Source organism: Thermobia domestica, chromosome 9, assembly GCF_964235325.1.
Source record: "Thermobia domestica chromosome 9, izTheDome1.hap1.1, whole genome shotgun sequence".
In the NCBI taxonomy this organism is placed as follows: domain Eukaryota; kingdom Metazoa; phylum Arthropoda; class Insecta; order Zygentoma; family Lepismatidae; genus Thermobia; species Thermobia domestica.
This window is the reverse complement of record NC_137462.1, coordinates 66224661-66248546: the sequence shown is the minus strand read 5'-3', so window position 1 is coordinate 66248546 and position 23886 is coordinate 66224661. Positions and strand designations below refer to the sequence as shown.

Below are 23886 nucleotides of genomic sequence, written 5' to 3'. Positions count from 1 at the left end.
TACCGGATATGTAATTTTAAGCAAAGTCGATTCATTCTTTTAAATGATAGTTAAATGAAGCTTTAATTTTCATAGTTCTATAAATAATATTTTATGATATTGACTGTTTCTATTTTAATCTTGTTTTAATAATCAGCTTAAATCTTGTAATTTGAATATATTAATTTTCTGACAAGGGCCTTAACCTGCTCTAGTATTTATTCTATACTACAAATTTTCTGGTCTGTTTTAAATGATTGTATAATGGTTTAAACATAGTGTTATATTTTTGCCAATGAACTGTTCACAGCATCTGAAAATAAAGTTATAATAATAATAATAATAATAATAATAATAATAATAATAATAATAATAATAATAATAATAATAATAATAATAATAATAATAATAATGTACAATCCTGGTGTTCTTCAAGGATCCAATTTGGGTCCACTATTGTTTATAATATATGTCAATGACATTGGTAAATATTTGAAGTGTCCCTTTTTACTCTACGCTGATGATTTGAAGATCTTTTCCGAAATAGTAAGTAATCAGGATCACCTTAGATTACAAGCCGATATTAATTCAGTTTATCAATGGTCCATGCAAAATTTAATTCCCTTGAACATGAATAAAATAAAAATAATATCGTTCTCTAGAGAAACGAATATATCCTATTTTTCATATTCAATAAATCAGCATACAATTCAAGCTGTTTCAATCAACAAAGACCTAGGTGTTATGATGGATTACAAGTTATCATTTGATTATCATGTTTCTACCATCGTATCTAAAGCTAGAAGGAATCTGGGACTTATCAAATAGATTGCCAAAGATTTTAAAGACATTGCAACATGTAAAATCCTATATTGTGCTTATGTTCGATCCCATTTGGAATTTGCTAGTTTAATTTGGAATCTTAATCTTACTAGTATCACTCAAATTCTCGAGTCAGTCCAGGTTTCTTTCTTGGCTTGGCTAAAATACAAATTCAAATTACATGAGATGACTAATAGGGAGATTCTTGCTAAGCTTGATTTACTTATTCTTGAAGTTAGGAGAAATTTAAAACAAATAAGATTTATTCATGATATAATAAATGCTAGAGTGAATTTAATTGATGAGCTCCTCCGTGGCTAAGCGGTTAGCGTACGCGCCTTTGGCGTGGGAGACCCGGGTACGATTCCCGGCGGGAGCTCATGTGGTTCGAATTCCACGTTAATCAGTAGGTCCACGTCTCATATAGCCTCGCTGCTGAACGGGACGTAAAACTCAAAATCAATCAATCAATGAATTTAATTGAATATTTGTATAATTCTAGGGTATGCCGATCTATACTATGTAACAATAAATTGGTTGGTTCTCCACTTTTTTTTAGTATTGACAATATAAATAAAAACTTTCCCAAAATTGATCTTTTCGATCCGAATTTTTCTTTACTTAAAAAACAATATTTGGAATCTTTTACTTAGTAAATATATAAAATTCACCATAGTTTGGTATATTGGCTATTGAATTCTTATTGTCTTTGTTTTATGTACCTTGTTATATCTATTTATGTGTATTCTTATATATATATATATATATATATATATATATATATATATATATATATATATATATATATATATTTGTAATTTGTTCATTTTTATTATGTTCATTATATTTTACTTCTTAATAATACATTATGGTCGATTCAATAGCTATTTAATTGAGATTATGTTGTAACTTTACTTTACAATTTAGCTTGTACCAAGCTCATGTGCTAATCTTTTATTCTGTATTTGGTCTAGATGATTTGATGTATTTTAATTTATTTATTTTGTTTTATTTGTATTTCTTTTGTAATTTTTCATTGTATATTATTGTACATTATGACCATTTTGGCTTAGGCTGTGATCTTTATTATTAATACATTATTATTATTATTATTATTATTATTATTATTATTATTATTATTATTATTATTCAATCTGTGCAAAAGAACTTTAATAGATCATTAAATTTTCAAATGAAAACGAATTAGTAATCTGTAATACTTACGAGCATTGCAATAACTATTAATATTTAGGGAGTCTTACTGAGAGAAGAAGAGTTTTCATAGAGAAAGTACTGGATAATGTAGTTTCAAAGTGCCAAATCACAGTATAGGAAGTCGTACACTTTTAGTTCATCTATACTGGAAATGTAAAATTTTAAGAAGGTTGACGTATTCTTTTAACATATAAATGTAGACCAACTATTTTAAACAAGTATGTATAATTTTATGAGTTGTGGCTGATTCTTCTAACAAGATTCTAGTGAAGGTAATTTATTTTTAAAAGGCCTCCTACCATTACTTTATGTATTGTTTTCTGTTACATTGAATCTAAAAAGTTTGATAGTTGTAACAAATGGACAAAGAACTTATTCTGCTTATTTTACTTTTATTCTATATTATGTGTAATATTAGATCTCTCCTGTTCTTTTCCCTATAATGTTACTACATATGTTTATATTCAGATACCACGCAAAGTGCTATACCCTTACTCGATGCTGTTTATGGTACTAAAATAAAGATTATTGCTATAATTGTTGAGTTGAGTTGATTTGGAGTTTAACGTCCCTTTCAGCAGCGAGGCTATATGAGACGGGACCTACTGATTAACGTGGAATCCGAACCATATGAGCTCCCGCCGGGTGTTATTGTTATTATTATTAGTAATAATAATAATATTATTATTATTATTATTATTAATAATAATAATAATAATAATAATAATAATAATAATAATAACATTGATTTTACCTTTCAGATTCTGTTCGAAATCAATTTATCACATGAGAATTGAGCCCAGCATACAACAAAGAGATTCAAATTAATAAATATATTTTAATATTAATTTCTTATTATGCTCTTTTTTTTCTGTCTTTAATCCATAGATTTTTGAAACAACACTGAAATTTATGTTTTTCATTTATACAGACTTAGGAGTTTATATGTAAATGGATGGAACTATAAATTGTTGAACCTTGAATCTAGTTATAACGTGGGTGAAAGGAGGTACAATAATGAATTTCTGTACTTAAAGTTCCGTGCAACTTCCATGTTTTACAGTACACACGTTTTGGAAAGTACATGGTTTTAAAAAAGCTTACTCTAAACAGCTTTTATTAAAACTATTACTACAACCATGTTTACAAATTAACTTTAGTTCTTAGAAATTTCGGTTTAGTTAGTTATTATTATTATTATTATTATTATTATTATTATTATTATTATTATTATTATTATTATTATTATTATTATTATTATTATTATTATTATATTTTTTTATTTTTTAAATGTGAACAAACTACGGAATGCTTACAAGGAAACATTAAACACTATGAAAGATTTGGAAATTGAAGAACTCTTGCCAATTTTAACACAAAATATTATAATAAAAATAATTAAACGCAAATCGGTAAATAATAATAGTAATAATACGAATATAAACATCATCGTTACGTGTTGAATATAAGATTAAATACCAGTTTCTCTTTCGTAAGGACGATGTATAATTCCACGTTCAGACAAAATACTTTCTGTTGAGTCTTACCTATCACTATAAAACTAAAGCTAAAGAGTGAAACTATTCAGACTACGCTGTTCATATTTTAACAGCACAGCGAAGTATCATTCCTGTGTCTTAATAAATTACTTTTTTTTAAAGTTTAACGATCCCATGATTATGCCCTTTGGGCAAAAGAAAATATATTATTAATAAAGGTGAATCATTGTGAAATTAAACTTTTGCGCTCTTACACTGAGAATTGAACCCGGGACCACGTGAACCAAAGGAACACACACTAACCATTATACTAGCGGGGAGAACTGCGTTTTTTAATAAAAAAATTCACACGCAAAAAAAAAAAAGTGTTCAGATGCAGATGTTATCACGACGAGCCAAGAAAATTGAAATTAAATCAGTGTTATGCATCAGTAAAATAAAGTTGACACGAATCGAGTATTCGTTCGAAACTTCTATTTTTTTTTATTTTTTTTTATTTATTTATTTATTTATTTTTTTTTTTTTTTTTGTGAAACACTCACTCCATCGAGGAAAGTTTAAAATTTTCACTGTGATTCTAAATCAATAAGACCACCACTTGTGACTTTTTTCAATTGAATTTTCTGGTAAAGCGCAACATTTCTGAGCAGATATCCTTTTATGAAATTCCGGTGTGTTCTACTATTCCGCAACCAAAGGTATGGAACGCTAGTGTGAAACACGGTCCATATAGTGCAAATGCATAAGATATAACCGAGTATTATAAAATAGGGCTCAGTAATAATTGAGCAATTGAGCACACTAATATCCAATACTACGATGAAAGCTGTATCATATAAACCTCCTTTAGTATTGTCTTACTCTACCTATGAGTCCATATTAAGCTCCAAGCTCTAATAATCGCCTATATCTTTTGTCCATCAAGGATTGACTAAATGCATCCACTTGTTATACAAATAACCTAAATTTCTTCAACAAGCTAAGCCTTCAATTGAACATCCAATCCTAACTGTATTTACACAGCTCTCTCTGATATTTATAATACCCAAAATCTACGATTCACTCTCTGCCCTGCAAACTCCTACCGAGTAAAGAAAAATCTTGAAAATATGTAACTAACACACACGTATACGTACTTTGAGTGTTTAGTATCATTTATGTAGAAATGATGATTTTGGTTGTTTTCTCATTCATAGGTATCTTCGTCTTTGCCCCGTATCCTTATACAGTAATAAATCGCGTTGATGTATTAGTCTATAGATATCTTCATGCAAGTGTTAAACAATAGTTTCTTGAAAAAACAGCCAAAATTTCCAGAAACCCAACTACTACAGGTAAAAAATAAAGAAAGCTCAAGTCACTGTTGTTATTCAGAGTTGCAAGTAGCACCTATATATAGTTCCTGGTTAGTTTTTATTGCTGTATTATCCAGTGATAGTTTAGTTCCAGGGAATTTTGGCTGTGTTTTAAAGTACTAATTATTCAGTTCAACATTTGGATAAAAATGTCTATGGACTAATTTATCAACGCAAATTAGTACTCTAAGGCTATGATGCCAAGATGAAGATATCTGAGGACGAAAAAGGTATTGAATTCATTGCTTCTAACTAAATAACACTAAATATGTTAGGTCTATTGACTCTGTTTACTTTCATTATGTTTTAAAATGTTACTAACTGATGTTAAATATTCCTTTTTTTATTGTTGTGAAGAAATAAGTCTAATTTATTCATAAGTACCTATAATACGCGATTAATACGTGATGCAGGTGTAGTAGAAGTAATTCATATGCGTAGAATGTTTCTACAAAATAGTAGTGTGAAATATAACTAGAATTTAATACAACTATATGGAACAATAGTCAACCTTTAAACCCTAACTTAAATTTCTAACAAAACTGCTGGAATCAGTAGATAGTTTTATCAAATAGGTGTTACGCAATTTTCTTATACATTTCTGCTCCTTTTTTGTATATATGAATTTTTAGGAACTGATGAAAATGATGGGTCTTAAATCATGGGAATTGTGGTTGGGATGGATGTTGAATGCTCTGATGGTGAGCATAGTATCTGTTTCAGTCATTGTTATTCTGTTGAAAGTAAGCTTCAAGGAAGAGGCTGGACCTGTGCTTCGTCTTAGTGATGGATTCTTGTTATGGTTTTTCTTACTATTTTACGCTATTACTGGAGCAGTATTTTGTTTCTGCATAAGCACATTTTTTAACCATCGTAAGTAAATATTCCGTTTTCCTCTTCTTTTTTTTCTCTCAGTAGAAATTTTTAAGCTAAAAGTATATAAACTAGAGTTAACATTATTATTATACGAAATACTTTTGACTAGATGAAACAATATAAACAGCTGTAGATGTTCCGATATTATTTGTAACAAAAAAGCAGAATATATACGAAATAAAGCAGAATGCTCATTAATAAGTTGAAAGATGAAATAAAATTGTTAGTTTGAGCCTGACTTACTAAAAATAATACCATTTTTCTTTTCTTTGTTTTTCGTAAGTGAAACGAGATAATGAAATGCAACTTATCATAATCATAGATAATGTTATTCTACAACAGCAAATATGAACCTGAAGAATTTTCAACATTCTCATCAATAGAAATTACAATATTAAATAATATTATTATTTAATTTTAACGACTGTATGTTAAAACTATTTTGTTTATTACAAACTAAATAAATCATTATTTAAAAAGTAGTTCACCGGATACCAAAAGAACATGGTACGTAATTAAATGCAGTTGAGTTTGTTCCTCCAGTCGCTGCCTTAACTTAGATTTTGGGGGAAATATTATTCTGGCAACACTGTAATATCTATGGATGGTAACACTGAAAGTTCTTCGGGTTCATATTTTCTGTTGTAGAATAACATTATCTATGATTGTGATAAGTTACATTTTATTATCTCCTTTCACTTATGAAGAACAAGCAAATGAAAAATGGTAAATTTTGTATTATTCTGAGGAAGTCAGGCTCTTTAAGTCTCACAATTACGTTTTGTTGTTTGTTTGTTTTAATTTTCCTCTTCGCCACTCAGGCTATGTAAGACGTGGACCTACAATTTAAGGTAGAATCCAAACCACCGGTATGTGTTCAATTCCTTCTCATCGGTAATCGAACATGAGACCTTGTGCACTGAAGAAAAACATGCTAGGCACTAAACCAGTGGGGAAGATAGTTATGTTTCGTAGGCTAAAGAACACAGATAATAGATCCATTAAATGATTACTAAAGAATTGGTGGAACGAAGAAAATGGAACAACACCAAGAGAAAACACGAATACAACGTAGATTGAATGGAGCTTAGAGACTGTCATATCGAAGATGAGGCTTAGTGAATACAGTCTAGGGTTGCCAACTCTGGTGAATAAAATTACTAGCAACCGGACACTAGTGTGAAGTATCTCTGTTTGGACCCATCTATGGACAGTAAATGTAGTATCGTGAACAAAAGTGTAGTAGCACCTATATTCTGTACATTCACTAATAAACTTAATGGATACATTGTGCTAAAAATGTGAAACTGAAGTTGGCATTGATAATTTTGTTGTATTTATGAGTAACTGACACTTCTTTAAAATTATCGAAACAGATGAACAAAAGTATATTAATCCTTACGTGACAATTTTGGATTTACAAAATAAAATTTATTCTTTAAACTTATACTTCAACTATAGGAAATTGCTTTAAGAAGTCCTAAAAAGAAAGTTTGAAGTTTAAGGAAAGTTTTCGTATGCAAGAGCTAGTTACGTGAAACTAAACAATACAACAAACATTGCACTAACGAAATGCCTAAGAGTTATTATCCAACGATTAATGGACATCTTAAATTTATCGCTATATTTATGCCGCACAATAATGACAAATTATACACTTCTGTCTCTATTATTGAAAACAATGTTTCACAATTAATTGTAATTGTTATCAAATTTCTTATTTTAACTAAATGAAAAAAAGTGCCTTAGATTAAGAAAACGTCGCTTAATGTATAATAGAACGGAAATTTGTATTTGTAAAGGCGCTATTGAAAAATTTCAATGTTCGATATTTTATTCTGGATTATAGATTTTAAAATACGGGTCATAAAGGGGCTAGTAAGAAATTTGCACCGGTCACTGGCCATAATCAAAATTACAGCAATATTTCCAACCAGGCCGGTGAAATAACGGGCAGTTGGCAATCCTAATACAGTCTCTCCAATAAGAGTCTCTATATGTACAGCCAATTAAAGTTCAAAAAGATAATGTACTGAATTGATGTAAAGCATTGAGGCAAAGAATATATATATTTCTAAACAATAAACATGAATACATTAGAGAGTATCATTAACATATTTAGTACTGTAATTATTTTATAAGTAAAATAAAGATAAAAAGATGCAACACGAAAATACATTTTTTACCTGAAATATTTATTAAATCAGTTCTCCTATAGTACATAAGTTTCCAACTTCTTTTAGCTACCTTGGCGATGTCGATTGGAGTTCTTATATGGAATATTTCATATGCTTCTCCAACATACTCATTGATGAACAAAGCAGAGTCAGTAACATTTGCAGCGAAAATGGCATTAGCACTATTTCCTAATATGGCCGTGCAATGGGGATTCGAGATTATTGCGACATGGGAGAGTGCAGGTATTTTTTTAAATAAAATAAAAAAAAGTACTTATGAAGCGTGATTCTAATGTTGCTGCTGTATTTTAATAGTTCTTTTTTTTTTTAAAAAAAAAACTACATTTCAGGTAACCCTTATTTTACTTCAAACTTTTAATAGTAGTTTAATAAGTCTAATTATATATGTCAACGTTTGTTGTGGAATTTCTTAATTAAACAAGGAATCATCATTAAAAAACATATATAGTGAGTTATTAAATTATGGTGAAGTTTATAATAATTTATTATTGACTTTTCAAAATAGAATTACGTAGGACAGTAAGAGTCTCCTTTGAGATTACAAGAGTGAGTTTTAACTTATTGTCTTATTAACTCATTCGAATGAGGAGGGAACAGCATCGTTCCAACAAATTATGATCTGCTTTGTATAAAAAAGGCATCGGTTTTTCTCTAAAATCGGTTAAATTTAAAATATAACTGAATTGTGATCGTAATATAACCAACTCTTGTTAAGTGAATTTGGTTTTGCATTAAGTAATAATCAAAGAAAGAAAAAAAGAATCTAGACTTTTCATTTACTACAAAGATAAAAAAATCTAGACTAGAGTTACATTGTGATTATTGTATTGTGGAGGATAGAACCGATTTTATATCACACCAATTTCTCTACATGTATTTTTAGTATTATTTGGAAATTGCTAAATCCCTGTTATCTTTTACTTTTCTACAAGTCGGATTATAAATTAATTATTTATTTTGTTCCTTTATCTTTAGGCGAAGGTCTTCAATGGAGCAATTTATTCACAGAAGCTTCTAAAACAGATAACATGAGCATGGCACACATTTTTGTGATGCTTATAATAGATATCTTTCTCTACAGTATTATTACATGGTATATGGATGCAGTTAAACCTGGAAAATATGGCATAGCTAAACCATATTACTTTGTTTGTCAGGTAAGTTTTCATATGGATTTATTAGGAAAATTTTCATATAATCTTAAACTAACAAAACTAACACACTTACTCATGCATACAACTAAAAGCAAACACACACAAATTTCAACAACTGAAGTGGAAAATTACATCTGTATCTCTGTTATATATATTTATCCCAAACGTCTATGTATAATAGACTAGTATATCTGTTATATCTTTTTTATCTCAAACGGTTATGTATAATGTACTAGTATATATGTTATATCTATTTATCCCAAACGTCTATGTATAATAGACTAGTATATCTCTGTTATATTTTTTTAATCTCAAACGGTTATGTATAATGTACTAGTATATATGTTATATCTATTTATCCCAAACAGTTATATATCCCATAGACTAGTATATTTCTGTTATATCTATTTATCCCAAACGGTTATATATAAAAGACTAGTATTCTTTAAAGAGAGATGGGGAGGAAGTAAAAGAAAACTCACAAATAGTCAATAAGGCTTTGCAAAACTTAAACTAATACAGTATTAATGTAATAATCATTCACATTTACTTCAGGTTAACGAAAGCTGAAAACTGCAAATAGAAACAAAACTGCGCAATACACTTATCAATTGTATGAAACTGATGTCAAATTTGCACTTAAAAAAGAAACAGGTCAAATTATTGTTACAAGACCATTTGTTGTGTAACATAGAAATTAGCTTAAATTAGATCTTCCATTAAAAAAAAAAAAAAAAAAAAAAGTGAGTGTATTACAAAATTGAATGATATCTGGTATTTGTAAAAGTGTATTATACATACAGATCTTGTTAAGAACTCATAATTAAACTATTTGGGCATTAGTGTTATGCAGTACTTGCATTAAGCTTTAAGTATTTACAAAATTTAATTGTAATCTGTAAAGAGTTGTCTAATGTAGTGTGAACAAACTTAAGTATTTACAAAATTTGAGTATGTAATTTGAGAAATACTATTAAAAAAGCATAGAAGAAACAATATCAAAAATTGTTTACTAATTATAGTTTTGTAAAACGAAAGAATTGACAATGTTTTTTTTTCTTTTATTAAAGATTCCGTCGCTGATGCGGAGAAAGGTTGATGATTCAGACATTCACATAACAAACATCACTAATTCAAGATACTTTGAGAGAGCTAATAATGGTTACAAAGTGGGAATCAAAGTACGAGATTTGACTAAAGTATTCACCAAGTTAGGGGGTAAAAGTGTAGTTGCTGTGGATGGTGTTTCCTTAGATATTAATGAAGCAGAAATTACTGTCTTACTAGGTCACAATGGAGCTGGAAAAACTACTACTATGTCTATTTTGACTGGTACGTTTCAGGATAATTTATCTTATTATACTAACGATATTAATAAAACTGTACTCAAAATGAAAAATTAGGAGGTTTAGTGTTCCAGAAGATTGTTAGGGAGACTTAAAAGACTAACATTCAATTTTATCCAACGTAAACTGGGAACTGACTCTGACCTTCATATTTTTTAGGCTTTGTTGTAGAGTAGTATTTCTCAACCTATTTCCTATCACGACCCCCGTTTTATCAGATCCTCTTGCCAGCGACCCTCTTATAATTTGTGCTTTGTAATAAGATGGTGTGGGATATTTAATATACCTATTGCGGAGATCTCACGATATCCATCTCTTTCTATAATAGTAGAGTCTATTTCTTGTATATAGTGGATACAGTAGCTTCCCTAAAAGCAAATGGATTAAAACCAAATTTAATCAGTTCATTAATATTCCAAATATCGAATCCGATCTGTCAACACTGTTTCAAAATGGAGGTCGTTTGAAAGTTTTAAAACTTCATAACTCTCTTAATTTTGGGTCATATGATAAAAAAAAATAAAGTTATTTTTAATTTTGGTTTAAAAACCTTGAACAGCTGTTAAAAAAGTTGCTGAGTATTTTAAATGACTTAATGTGTGTCACGAAGATAACTGGACGACTTGCCGTACTAGTGAAATCACACCATGCTCAGGTATCTCATTAGCTTTCAATTTTAATTGTATTTCAATATACAGGTTTTGTTGCATTTGTATTTTCCTGGTATTTCAACATGCAGTTCTCGTTAATTTCATAACGTACATCTTTCATCTAAATTGATTTCTAAACAATTCTGCACTTGTTGAAGATGTTTAGTAGACCCATTTTTTGTTCTTAACAGTTTGTATAAAAATAAAAAATGCCTATCAGAACAAAATTTAAAATGATATTTAAAAATACTTTCCGGTATTAGATTCTAATTATATTTATCTCTCCTGCTTATGTTCGCGACCCCCAAGTTGAGAAACCCTGAGGTAGAGTATTAAAATTGAAGAAAAATAAACTTTTCACATGTACCGATTGGTACGGATTTGATTACAACAAAGAAAAGAAGATTACCGTGATCAATTATTGGATTATGGGGAATTGAATCGTTGATTGTCTCTTATAACAATTGTCGTGGCTAGTTGGATAATATTTCTTCCTTTAGCACAAGGAGGGCTAGGTTCAACTTTCGGTTGAAGTTCATGTAGTTAGGACTTCATGCTGAACTCTACGCACATGTCTCGCTGCTGAAAAGGGACGTTAAACAGTGAAACAAACGAACAAATAATTATAACAGCTTCTTATTCCTAAGTTGAAGTTTTAGGAACAAGTAACGTACAAAGAAAACATTGTCACTGGTTACTTAAAGGTATAAATTTGTCGGTTTTCTAACATTGTATCACACTACTGATGTTTGGTGTATATAATTGGTTAATCACCCAATAGCTTTGTACTTCCACTTAAATTTAGAATTTTATGATAAATCCATTTCTTTAGCACTATCAGGAACATTCGTACTTTATTAAATGATACTATTTTTCAGCCTAAGAATGGAGATTTTGCATAAAAATGTACATATTACTGTTGTTTTTTCAAATATGCATGTTCTTTTACAGAGAATAATACTGATATACAGTAATCTGTTTATTTGTAGCTTGAAAGCTTATTATGTTTCCTTGTTTAAAAGAAACAAAGCAGGAAATGAAAGAAATTATTACAATTCATCTAAGTTCATATAAGCTTTTATATTTAACTATTTGTAATTTTTAAATGTTTAAACGTTAACACTTTCTGATAAAGCATGTTAGAGATAAAGTTTCTTAAAGTTCTAGAATAATGACATTTAGTATTAGTAACAACATAAAGAGTATTTTTTATACTTACTTTTGTTTTTCGTTTTCATACTATATCAGATATTAAAATTAAATATCATGGTTTCGCAACAGTTTGCTAATAATGTTGACAGTTACTTTTTTTTAAGTAATGTAACTTGGTTTTCAAAATATTTCTAATTCTTCTTAATTATGTTTGTAAGCCACAAATTTAGGCAGCCAAACTATTCAATAATGAGAAACCTACAAGAATTCATAGACATTTACTAAAAAGTTTTATTAAACATTCTTGCAGAATATTGTAATATTTTGCTTATTTTCTAAAAATAACTTGAAACATGAAGAACTGTAATAATAACCCAGAAACAATTTTAAGATCTAGGATTAAAATATAGTTTATTCTTGCAAGTTATTTTTGTTTTCTTTTAGGCTTATTTTCGCCAACAAGCGGATCTGTTACCGTCAACGGATATGACATAGCAACCGACATGGACACTGTTCGAGAAAGCCTAGGATTATGTCCTCAACACAATATGCTTTTCAATGAACTCACGGTGAAGGAACATTTGCTTATGTTTGGTATGGTACGTCTTTGATCAGTGGATTTCGTATACTATTTCGTTGATATATTTCAAAGCTGGAGAAACAAAATGTAGTGTAAAGCATATCTCTAAAACTCTTTTATATTAGATGGAAAAAGTTATTAATTATTCTTAAAGACGTAGTAGCACTCTATCATATTACGTAGGCAGCTGTAAAATGAAACAAGAAACAAATAAATTAATGGAATTATTTGGCCAATTTTGCTGCTTGTGCCATTATGTAATACATTGGTATCAGTTTACTTTTCAAAATAATTCATACTATATAAGTTATACAGAAAATCTTCAGTAAAAATTTCGTTGTACGAGAAAAGAAATCATATCAAACATACAAAATAGGTAGAAAATTAAAACTAACTTAAAAAGGTAGAGTGCTGCATTGTTTCTATGAAGCACATTATGTTGTAAAATCGTACATTGGCACTGAGAGATACTAAGAATTATTTTTCCATTTCAGTTTAAAGGATTATCTTTGGAAGATGCCAAACTTGAAACCAAACAAATTTTATCTGACTTAGATCTTTCAGAGAAAGCTAATAGCATGGCATCTACTTTGTCTGGAGGCATGAAGCGAAAATTATCGCTTGGAATTGCTCTCATTGGAGGCTCCAAGGTAAATATGCTTTGATATTAGGTATTGCTACGTTTGTTTTTATCTTAACATCTTTATTTGATGATATCTTAATAGCACAACATGTTTGATGATATCATAATCAAATATTCTTCAGCAGAGTCTTGGTTTCAGGGAGATCATGATGGGCGCTATCTATTCAAATTTTTATTTTGATTTCTGCTCTTAATCGATTGTTGTATTTGTTACAATTCATATATTTAGTTTTGTACTAGTTAATGTTTTACCAAAGTGTTAAGAAGGCTTTTTACCTTTCTCCTTCCTCTAAAATTGTATATGATATTAACCGCACAATTAATGGTCTATCACGATACAAAAAATAATCACAATCCACAAATTATATTTGTGTGAAAGTTCGATTTAAGAAGGTGTTGAAAATCCATCACCCTTTCTCTGCGTTGGTTATATTGAATTTGTATAGTGAATTACGTACTAGTATTGCATATATTGGTATCAAAAACCATGCAACAAATTTGGTACTTTTACATTTACTGATTTAAAAAAAAAATATTTACGCACTTTGTCAGTAGGGAAGCTACATAGAATAAAAAAAAAAAAATGAAATGAAATGAAAAGTCTCACAGCTTACAATGAGATTTGAATCACCATTCAAAGCTCTTTTCTCACAGAAAGTCGAACTCGGGACGGAGTGTGCTAAAGACACACCTACTAGAACCAAATCTTTACGTTTTGTATTTTTAAACAAATATACGTAATAATAGTAAAATTTTCCCCTTCCTTCCTCGAAAATAGAATCTTTAGAAATTCAAGATCATAAATCCTGTAATAGATGATTATCATCCTACCGAATGTGACCTCCGTTTATGAAGTAGTTTTTGTAGTACACGATGTAGTTTTCAAAATTTTGTTATCAGAAAATTGTGTTTTTAAATAATAAAAGATTAAAATATTAATCTTAGTTACTTCTAATATACATATTTCTATTATGTGTTCCTTTACTTAAATTTCCTTGGCCACTGTTCTTGAATTTTCGTATCGTTTCCTAGGAATTGAAAAAACACACATGTAAAAGAAATATTGACTTATCATTAGAAACTGACTAGCTGAAATGACCGTTCTTCGCGCGGGAAGAATAGGTTTTTGGAAAATATTTGAAAAGTATGCATTAAACATCTTTTCCTCCTCCCTTAACGATGCGTATTTGAATCGAAGTGAAATTAAACACCCAGCTCAAACCAGTTGTTAATTACATTCAAAAACGCATTTCAGACACATTTTAATTAAAGCGACAAAGTTGTGTTTATATATTGAAAAAAATATATGTAGAAATTGCCCACTTCCCTCGTCTTCTTAAAACTGGAATTGTTAAATAACGCTGGGACACGTGTCCGTTTGTTTTTAATAAGGAATTTATGTACTAAGTTTTATAAACTATTTGGTGTGGGAGCTTATCAGATACTGAAGTTTTAGCATGCACTTTAAACTCCCGTCGTGAAAGTTACATAATTAAAACCCAGTTCAAGTACAGTGGAAACTATGGTCGAAAATTAATTTCAAACGATTCAGCTTTCTTTCTACCATTATGATATAGATAATGTCGTTTCAAATGTGTCGACAAAAAACATAGAAATTGCCCCTCCCCTTACTTTTTCCCAATAAAAGTGGAATATTCGAAAACGGAGGATCATGTATCTGTTTGTTCATAATGAGAATTTTATATGCCCATCTCTAGCTTCTTAACTTGAGGGGCCCGTTATGTAACTTATTTTTGGATTTAACTTTAAATTCCCTCCTTCTCCCTTAGGATATACGTTTTTATCGAGGTGACGTGGTAAATACTCAGCTCAAAGTAGGTATTAACCATGTTCCAAAATTAGTTTTAAACGATTCAACCGTTTTCTTGATACATTCACAAACAAGATAGTTTTCTTGAAGTTTATAATTAAAGCGCCAATTTTGTATTTACTGAAGCATCCAAATGTTAATTTGATTTGATTTCGAGTTTAGCGTTCCTTTCAGCAGCGAGGCTATATGAGACGTGGAATCCGATTCACATGAACTCTCGCCAGGAATCGAACTCGGGTCTCCCACGTCAAAGGCGCTAACCGCTAAGACACGAGGGAGTTCTATATCCAAATGTTAAAACAGTGTACTGATGTAACGTTTCAATGATCTGTGTTGTTTTCATCATGTGTAATTTTCTAAAGGAAGAAATTGTGCTGCAAGCAAATTTACATAGTTTTATCAGTATTCTTTAATTGCACCTCTTGGAGTGAATGTTATGTATAATTTTTGTTAAAATCAATAGTTCTAGTTCTTACATTCACTTTGGAAATACCGATAAATACCTATGTCATATTAACACATTTTAAACAATGTCTCTCCTTCTCTCCTGTTAAAACATTATCTCTACAATTGGAGGATACTGATAAAAATATGTCGTTCTGTTAGTATAATTTCTTTCTTAAGAAAGAAAAGCATGATAAAGATGACAAGAAGTCGTTGAAACTTAGCATCTGTACACCATATTACAATTTGAAGAGAGCTTCTGTCGAGGAAGAGAGTACAACATTTTTACTTTTATTAAGATCACTTCCAATTTCGTTTATAGAGTTAACTCTTATTAATATAATAGGAGAACAATAGAAAGAAATGGAGAGGTCTTACTAATAAAATTCCAACTGACCAAAGCAGTATATATATTTTAAGATTATATATTTGTGCTACAGTTTTGGCTATGTAACATAGCCTTCCTCAGACACATTATGAGAGAAATATTCAATTTTGACAGCTTATATACAATCTGGATGCAAGACACGCCCACTTTCTCTTTACAAAACATAAACTTTTAATTGGCTTAATTAAACGTAAAATAAGGAATAAAAGGGTTAGAAAGGGAGAAAAGGAGTGTGATAAGAAAGTGGAAAGAAGCCCAGTGGATTAAGAAATACGGGAAGGAGAAGTAGATGAATTGGTCTAATGAACTTGTAATACATGAATTATGGGAAAAGATGAAAGACTAAATAGAAAGAAAGAATTAAAAGGATCAACACAAGCTGTTGGAGCAGGTGTACTACTGTTTCGTAATTTTTAGATAGGAAGATTTTAGTTACTAATTGATTATAGGATATTGTTATTGTTATTTTTGGTAGAAGCAAAATATTATTTTAGATGCATCTGTCATGCGAGAGACCGGGGTTCAATTCCCCGCCGGGGAGCCATGTTTCGTAATTTTTAAATAGAAAGATTTTAGTTACTAATTGAATAATAATTATAGGATATTGTTATTGTTCTTTTCGGTAGAAAAAATATTATAAATGCATTTTAAATTTTAATTAACAAGTTATATAAAATGTTTAAATAATATTTATAAAAAATATAAAATTTTACAATATTATGCTTGTTATGGAGAAAGACCTCCATGTACAAACTTCTTATGTATTGCTTTTTAGCATAATTAGCAAGTACTTACAAAAAAGTTAAATTGTATAGCCTGAGGTCCATTATTAACAAAAATTTAAAGGTTAACTTACAACGCTCCTTCTGACTAATTTAATAACTAACTAAATAACTCCCCTTGTTTACCATTTTTTCAGTTTATATATCCTGTTTTTGGCTTCTCACCTGTATGCAGTTCCTTATTTTGTTTTTGTATTTTTAACAATTTCACTTTTAATTTTAAATTTTATTTCCTTAAAAGTGCATTTACAAAACCTCAGCCTGTTTGTTTCTTTTATTTTTAATCTTAAAAGTTTTTAATATACATTAAAAAATTTAGATTACATTACACTACGGAGAACAGCAGATGGGCAATAGCGAATAGAAAGTGTAAGTGACAAACACCGAATTGAGAGTTTCACAACAGGTGCGCAAAAAGAGAAAGTGACTACAGTAATTAAATTTAAAAAAAAAATACTTTTTGAACCAATTAAAAGTTTACGTTTTGTAAAGAGAAAGTGGGCGTGTCTTGCATCTAGATTGTATATAAGCTGATCAAAATTAGATATTTCTCTCATAATGTGTCTGAGGAAGGCTATGTTACGTAGCCGAAACTGTAACACAAATATATAATCTTAAAATATATATACTGCTTTGGTCAGTTGGAGTTTTATTAGTAATCTTGAATTTTTCAAAACTACAATGAATAATTTACAAGGAGAGGTCGTATTAAACATTTGCAGGGACATGGGTTTAGAAGTAAATGAAGAGAAAACTAAATACATAGAAGTGCGTCAGGACCATAATAGGCAAATTATGGATGCGTTAAAATATTAAATAATGCTTTTGATAAAGTGAAGACTTTCAAATATCTAGGATCAGTATTAACAGACGAAAACCAAATTCACGAAGAAATTAAGTGTTGACTAAAAGCAAGGAATTTGTGTTATTATTCAGTTTAAAATCTTTTGTCGTAGCGAATTTTATCGAGGAATTTGAAGCTTAAAATATATAAAATGATAATCATGCCTGTTGTTCTTATGGTTGCGAAACATGGTCGCTTACTCTGACGGAAGAACATAGACTGAAAGTAATTGAGAACAAGATCCTGAGACGAATATTCGGACGGGAATGGGGAATGGCGAAAACTTCATAACGAGGAACTACATAATTTATACCGTTTACCAAACATTGTTAGGGTCATCAAATATAGGAGGCTCAGGTGGGCAGGACATGTAGCCAGAATGCAAAAAAGTGTGAACGTTTTCGAAGTTTTAACTGGAAATCCAACCGGAAAACGACCATTAGGAAGACCTAGGAGCAGATGGGAGGACAATATTAAGATGGATCTCGCAGCAATAGGAATACAAAGTAGAAACTGGATCCAATTGGTAAAGGATAAAAGTCAGTGGAGAGTTTTTGTGAACGTGTCATTGAACCTCCAGGTTCCATAGGCCATAGGTTACTTAGTTAATATAATAATTGCTATTATTAGAAAGATTTAAAGCTTATACTTTTAAATGGTAATCGAAAATCTTTTGTAGTCAAAGATTAGTTATTCCAAATTATAATTTATGATTCAATTTAAGAGTTTAGAGATAAAAATATCTTACTCTGATATGTATGGAGTATGTATTTGCTGTTTAATTTAAAATCTTTATTTATCTTTCTAATTTTTATTTATTCACTTTAGGTTGTAATTCTTGATGAACCAACATCTGGATTGGATCCAGAAGCTAGACGAAAGATTTGGGATATGTTGCTAGTAAGTTACTAATCTAATCATAAATGTACATGATGTGAATATGGATTATTAGAGTAGATATTTCTTTACAATAATTGAACGCTTCTGATGGTTATTGTTGGTTATAATTCTTACAATTCATTATTTCGTATTAGAAAAAAAGACCCTGCATATCAATACAATACACGATCGCCAATTTTAAGATCATAAAGTTTTGGTTTTAGGGGGTAATGAAAGAATTGATTTCGATCCTTGAAATGAAATTAGATAAAGTTATAATGTTTGTGTATTTAAGTTTACTCAATTTGTATCCCCAATACCAAAAATAGTTGAATCAGTGTTGCCAAATTGTTAGCCAATAGTAGGAGATGGTACTCGGTAAAACGTTGCGCCAACGGTGACTTAGAAGCAATTTGCTAACAGTAATATTTGAAATACTCGATATTAAGAGTCTGACGTACTAAAAGTAATACAAAATTTACAATTTTTCTTCTGCTTGTTTTTCATAAGTGAAAGGAGATAATGAAATGCAACTTACCACACTCATAGATAATGTTATTCTACAACAGAAAATATGAACTTAACGGAATTTTCAGTGTTGCCATCCATAGAAATTACAGTGTTGTCAGAATAACATTTCCCCAAAAATCTAAGTTAAGGAAGCGACTACAGGAACGAACGCAACTGCATTTGATTGCGTACTATTTTGTTTTGGTATCCTGTGAACTACGTTTTAAATAACATTATTATTTAATTTTAATAACTATATGTTAAAACTGTTTTGTTTATTACAAAAGAAATACAACTATTATTTAAAAAGTAGTTCACAGGATACCAAGACAACATCATACGTAATCAAGTACACTTGATTAAGTTCATTCTTCTAGTCGCTGCCTTAACTTAGGTTCTGGGGGAAATGTTATTCTGACAACACTGTAATTTCTATGGATGGCAACACTGAAAATTCTTTAGGTTCATATTTTCTGTTGTAGAATAACATTTATGATTGTGTTAAGTTGCATTTCATTATCTCCTTTCACTTATGCAAAACAAGCAAAAGAAAAATGGTAAATTTTGTATTATTTTTAGTATGTCAGGCTCTTAAGCCAGCAAACAACTACTCAACATTGGTCCTTCTATACAAAATCGAAAGCATACTGTGCAATTTTTCTTAAGATGAAGAGTCTATGTAGGTAAATGCTCAGTTATCGGATCCAACAATTACTCATGGTTACTTTATGTTGATTCAACCATTTTGCTATGGGAGTCAGCACATTTTGTTACTTCCTGTTTGAAATTTTTAGATGTTGACCGCATTTCAGTAAGACATGTATGTGTATATTAAGTGTTAACTATAATTTAATTCCAGGTTGAGTGGATGGTTTACTATTCTTCTTCTCTCTATTAATTATTACACATAGACTTAAGAAAATGGAAGACATGAAATCTGTTTCTTAATAACATATCAAATCAAATGTCTAAAAGAAACAGAGAAAAGCATCTCATTTCGTTTTCATACCAGACCAGTGTAAAGCAGTGACGGCTTTTGAGGGAAGTCACATCACTAAAAACTTAAATTTTATCGCTACAAACTAGGGAGAGAAAGTCTCATATAGCTTTAGAAAGCTAGATACAAGAATAAATATATTAAATAAGCTTCCTTTCTATCGCTTTAGTGATAAAATATATTTATTTACTTTTTAACTGATGTGACTTTCCTCAAAAGTGGTGTATAGCATCCGCCTGAGAAACAGACTTGATTCCAACCAGATAAGTCATACTTTTCTTCTACAAATAGAAAACTAGATTTGTTTGTTAAAAAAAAAAAAAAAAAAAAAAAGCTATCGTTTACTCGTATTATACATTTCATGCTAAGGATATAAGAAAGGAATTTTGTGTATTAGTGGTCCAATAAAAATACAGTATAAACAATAAAAGCATGTATTTATTTGCCAATAACATACTGGATCAATGTCAAATAGAAGTTGAGAAAAGTGGCTTGTTTTATTTTCGTACCATACTAGTGTAGGAGTCGCCACAAGAAGGAGAGAAACAGGAAATTGATTCACAATCAGATAAGTTTTTGTTTTCTGCAAATAGAAAATTAGATTTTTGTGTGACAAAACAAGTATACATACTTGTATTATATAATCTTGTTAAGAACATAAAATCTTTTTCTTTTAAGTTTTACGTCCTACGGTTATGCCGGTTAGGCTAAAGGAAACGGTGATGTTGAGAAATGAGTGAAATGGTGGAATGAAAAAAGTGGGAGGAAACGGGAGAACCCCGAGAAAACCCACAAGCACGGTGTTTGTCTACCACAAAGTCCACACGGCGCGAGCTGGGATCGAACCAGGGACCCCAGGCACCGGAGGTGAACGCTCTACCACTGAGCCACCGCGCTCCCCAAGAACATAACAAAGGAAGAATCATGTATTACATGATCCAAAGCAAACCAAAATTAAAATAAAAAAAAAATCATATTAAAGCAGGGCGCTAAATTTCAAAGTTATACGCACTCGCCAATTCAAAAATGATGATCGCCAGTATTTTTCACGTACAAATTATGAGAGGTCCTTCCCCCCTCCCCCCTCCGGGGAGCAAATCATCCAATGTGTCAGTCTTCAGTGAATTCCTGTAGGCAGTCTTAACTCTGTTAAGACTACTGAAGCCTCTCCCACTTGAAACGGTACTCACAGGTAAAACTGCACAAAATGTGACACTTGGAAGCAAATTTGTTAATCTCGTAAGGCAGGAATCCAGGAGGCAAATAATTTCGATAGAGGATGGAAAAAGAGGGGCGAATTGTGAAGACTTCACTTTCCGTATCCATTGTGAAGACTTCATATTCCGTGTTTTCTCTCACTCAGTGACAATTATTTTCGTGGGAAACAGAAACTGCTCAGCCCTGTGAGTTTAGGAAAAAAAAAAAAAAACTACTGAACATGGTCGCCAGCTCTAAATTTCTAATCGCCAATAGTGACCTGGCGACCGGAAATTTTGCGCCTTGTATTAAAGCGTCTTATTAGAACACGAAATGCAGAAAAGTGGAAATATAATATAATCACAGGATTTTATAAATACGGTAAAAATTTATTTTTAATAACTCAATTGAATTTATTTCAAAATTGTTAAACGCAATCATTTTTTAATTTTTTTTTTTTATTCTCAGTCTCAACGAGGACAGAGGACAATACTGATAACAACACATTTCATGGAAGAAGCTGATGTTTTGGGAGATAGAATCGCTATTATGTCACATGGAAAAGTACAGTGTTACGGAACAGCAATGTTCCTGAAGAAGGTTTATGGTTAGTTCCTTTTTCCTATCACTATTAATTTCAAAATCAATGGAAGCAGTAACTGTCTCTAAAATAAGATAAAATTTTCACACATTCTATCGAATAATATTTTTTATTGTTCATAGTGGGACTGTTATGAAAACATTTTTAATATTGTTTTCTCTTTCATTAATGTCTATATGAAATCAGAACCGTCATAGGTGCTCAATAGATGGACACAGGGATTGTCCAATCACAGCAGGGGTTTGTGGTACAACCCACGTGGTCCGAGTGGTGAGCATCGACCTCGAGAGTGAGAGAGTGAGTGGCTGTTCTGGGAAGCAGACTGGGTGGTGGAGTGGTTAACGCATCGGCACGGTATACCAGAGGTCCCGGGTTCGAGTCACGGTCCAGTCAGTCACTTTTTCACTCTTTGTATGTTACAATATTACATAGTTTCTCTTTCTAAAATGTTAATTTAAACATTAACAAAAAATTGGCTACTTTACCGATGAATCACCTCTAGGGAAGCGTAAATATTTTCCATACGTTTCGGAACGACAAGCTGGTTCCTTCTTCAATGGCAAGGTAACAAGGATAAAAACGGATAGGAGATAAAAGGTGTAAAACAAGGGATAAATACCACTAAATAAATGTAACGTAAAGAATGGATCCTGAAGTATCACGTGCAGAGCAAAGCGCAAAAGAATGACCTGAATCAAAGAAAGCGCGATGTCTATATTACATCATTATTGCCAGATTCAAAATATTTAGCCTTCCTAAGGGAGGATTCATTGGTAAGTAGGCATTTTTTTTTTTTTTTTTTGTTAATTTGAATCATCCTCTCATGCGCTCATATAATTTTAATTTAAACATATTTATTTTACAGGAGCTGGTTATCATCTAAACATTGCAAAAGAATATAACTGTGATGTAAGAAAACTTACCGATACCATTAATTCTATAATACCAGAAGCTGTGCTAAAGTTAGACAATAGCAATGAATTGTCATACATTTTGCCATCGGATCAGGTGGCAAAATTTCCAGAACTTTTCAGCCGTTTAGAATCTTCAAAGGCAGAGTTTGGTATCTCTGGAATTGGAGTATCTGTAACAACCATGGAAGAAGTGTTTCTTAGGTAACATTTTCTGATAATCTAAATGCGCACAAAAAAAAAAAAGAAAAAAAGTAATAATCACATTTCGTTCATTTATTTGCCTGTTTCATTAGTTTACAAGACGCAAGAAATTCTCATGTAAGCATTACAGTTGTTAATAAAATACATAGAGAATATTATCGGATAGCAGAAGGTATACATAATATTGCATCTTACTAAAATATATAACCATAAAATAGATGATATTATTAAGTATATAAATATAACCATTTACATGTTAATTAGCAAACCATTTAGACCACACCTGGCATGTACTGAGGAGAAGTTTCTGTTCCCAATTCTTCATTTAATGATTCATTTAAATATTCCTTAATAGTGTAATAGCATTTTACTGCAAATAGGTTAAATAACTTCTTACAAAAAGCGGTAACATTAGTTATATTTTTTTTAAGTACATAGGAAGTTTATTACACAGCCTAACACAACTCATATACACAGTTTTGCTTATATTAGCATATGTTTGAAGCATCACAAATATTTGTCTTGTATTATGGCTATCAACATTTTTATTAAAAATAAAATGATGCCTATATTTCACAGTAAAAAAAGAATAGATTTATAAATATATAAGCGGGGAAGTGTTAAAATTTTTGCTTCTATGAAAATGTTTTTACATAACGACTTTGTGGGTAATCTGAAAATTATTCTAACCGCTTTCTTTTGCAATCGAAAAGTGCTTAAACTATTTTCAACAATTCCCCAATGCACTATTCCGAAGCTAACTAGTGAATTAAACTTGGCGTATTAATTAAACATTCTTCAGGTCGTCATCAGATGTGAATATAAACGA

At 30.5% G+C, this 23886-nt stretch overlaps 1 protein-coding gene across 2 annotated transcripts in view; it reads left to right on the top strand.

Annotated features, from left to right (window-relative positions):
* Positions 1–23886, top strand: part of LOC145694710 (phospholipid-transporting ATPase ABCA3-like) — a 104325-nt gene that overhangs the window by 42801 nt on the left and 37638 nt on the right. For both annotated transcript variants that reach the window (XM_081771238.1, XM_081771239.1), the window contains exons 6-14: positions 5503–5743; positions 7990–8166; positions 8920–9101; positions 10169–10430; positions 12691–12845; positions 13321–13476; positions 18587–18658; positions 21810–21948; positions 22808–23057. In XM_081771238.1, coding sequence (XP_081627364.1) covers positions 5503–5743; positions 7990–8166; positions 8920–9101; positions 10169–10430; positions 12691–12845; positions 13321–13476; positions 18587–18658; positions 21810–21948; positions 22808–23057 — 1634 coding nt within the window. The remainder of the gene's footprint in view (positions 1–5502; positions 5744–7989; positions 8167–8919; positions 9102–10168; positions 10431–12690; positions 12846–13320; positions 13477–18586; positions 18659–21809; positions 21949–22807; positions 23058–23886) is intronic.